Source organism: Wasmannia auropunctata, unplaced genomic scaffold (assembly GCF_000956235.1).
Source record: "Wasmannia auropunctata unplaced genomic scaffold, wasmannia.A_1.0 LD336004.1, whole genome shotgun sequence".
Classification (NCBI taxonomy): Eukaryota; Metazoa; Arthropoda; class Insecta; order Hymenoptera; family Formicidae; genus Wasmannia; species Wasmannia auropunctata.
Genome location: NW_012026886.1, coordinates 551,467 through 552,671, shown reverse-complemented (window position 1 = coordinate 552,671; position 1,205 = coordinate 551,467). Strand labels below are relative to the sequence as shown.

Genomic DNA, 1,205 nt, shown 5'->3' with positions numbered 1-1,205 from the left:
AGTTCAGACGTGTGCTCTTCCGATCTCTAGTTCATTTTGTTGAATGAAATATTAAAATTATATTGTTCGACAGCATGGAAGAATGTGAAGCACTTTGTAATCGACTAGTTATCATGGTGAGAGGTGAATTAGTCTGCATTGGTGCGTGTCAAGAATTGAAGCAGCGATTTGGAGCGGGTTACGATATTCATGTAAAATTAAATCCATCCCGAATGGATGAGGATGTTAACAATATTAAGAAAGTTATTAAGTCTACTCTAACATGCGATATTAGAGACGAAAATTTGGTAACAATTTTGCTTTGCTTAAATAACAACAATTAATTGCTTTAATTTGCTTTTATTTTACTCTTAATTTTTATTCATTTTTTTTATAGGGTTTTCTTGCTTATCATGTAACTGATTGTAATACAACATGGGAAAAAATGTATGATACAATGAAGAGTTTGAAGCAAAAATATAGTTGCATTGAGGATTACGCTGTCTTATCTGCAACTCTGGAACAGCTCTTTATTCAGTTTGCAAGAAGAGCTGAAATGATTGGATCTCATGAACCTCCGACTGATGTTACTAGTCATGAAGAAACAGTATAAATTAAATACGTTTTATTAGATACCAAAATATACTTAAAATTGTATATACTAGATGAAAATTGAATTAATGGGAATTACTTTATATTACAAGTTGTAGATTAAAAATGCATTTAATTACATCATAATTTTATCTGACACAATTATTAATACACGTATTACAGTACACATATTTAATGTCGTTATTAGAAACTGCTTTTGAATTGTTGCAACAAAAATAATTACAATAATATATACGTATATACAAACGTATATATAATATATATGTTTTATGTAATAAACTATTTCGTAGGTACGAAAAAAAAATATTAGAAATTTAGGCTACAGTATAATTCAGATTTTATTATATATATATGTAAAATTATTTACACAAATATATTCACAGTGTTAATGCACCATTTATTTATTTATTTATTCAAGAACACAACATACATCTCAAAATTAATATATAATAAACACATTAAAAATAATGCGTGATATATACTACAATTATTAAGTTCTCAATTAGACAATATCATGCCATGTATATGTGTATTTGATTGATATATTTCATAATGTTGATAACAATGTCCAAAAGATGCTTGAATATCAGGAATGCAAAGACACAAAAACGATT

At 27.1% G+C, this 1,205-nt stretch overlaps 1 protein-coding gene across 1 annotated transcript in view; it reads left to right on the top strand.

The window, feature by feature from the left end:
* Positions 1–662, top strand: part of LOC105453123 — a gene marked incomplete at its 5' end in the record, with an annotated part of 3,382 nt that extends 2,720 nt beyond the window's left edge. The window contains 2 exons of the mRNA XM_011694839.1: positions 74–287; positions 377–662. Of these exons, the coding sequence (XP_011693141.1) occupies positions 74–287; positions 377–592 (430 nt within the window). The remainder of the gene's footprint in view (positions 1–73; positions 288–376) is intronic.
* Between the last annotated feature and the right edge of the window lie 543 nt (positions 663–1,205).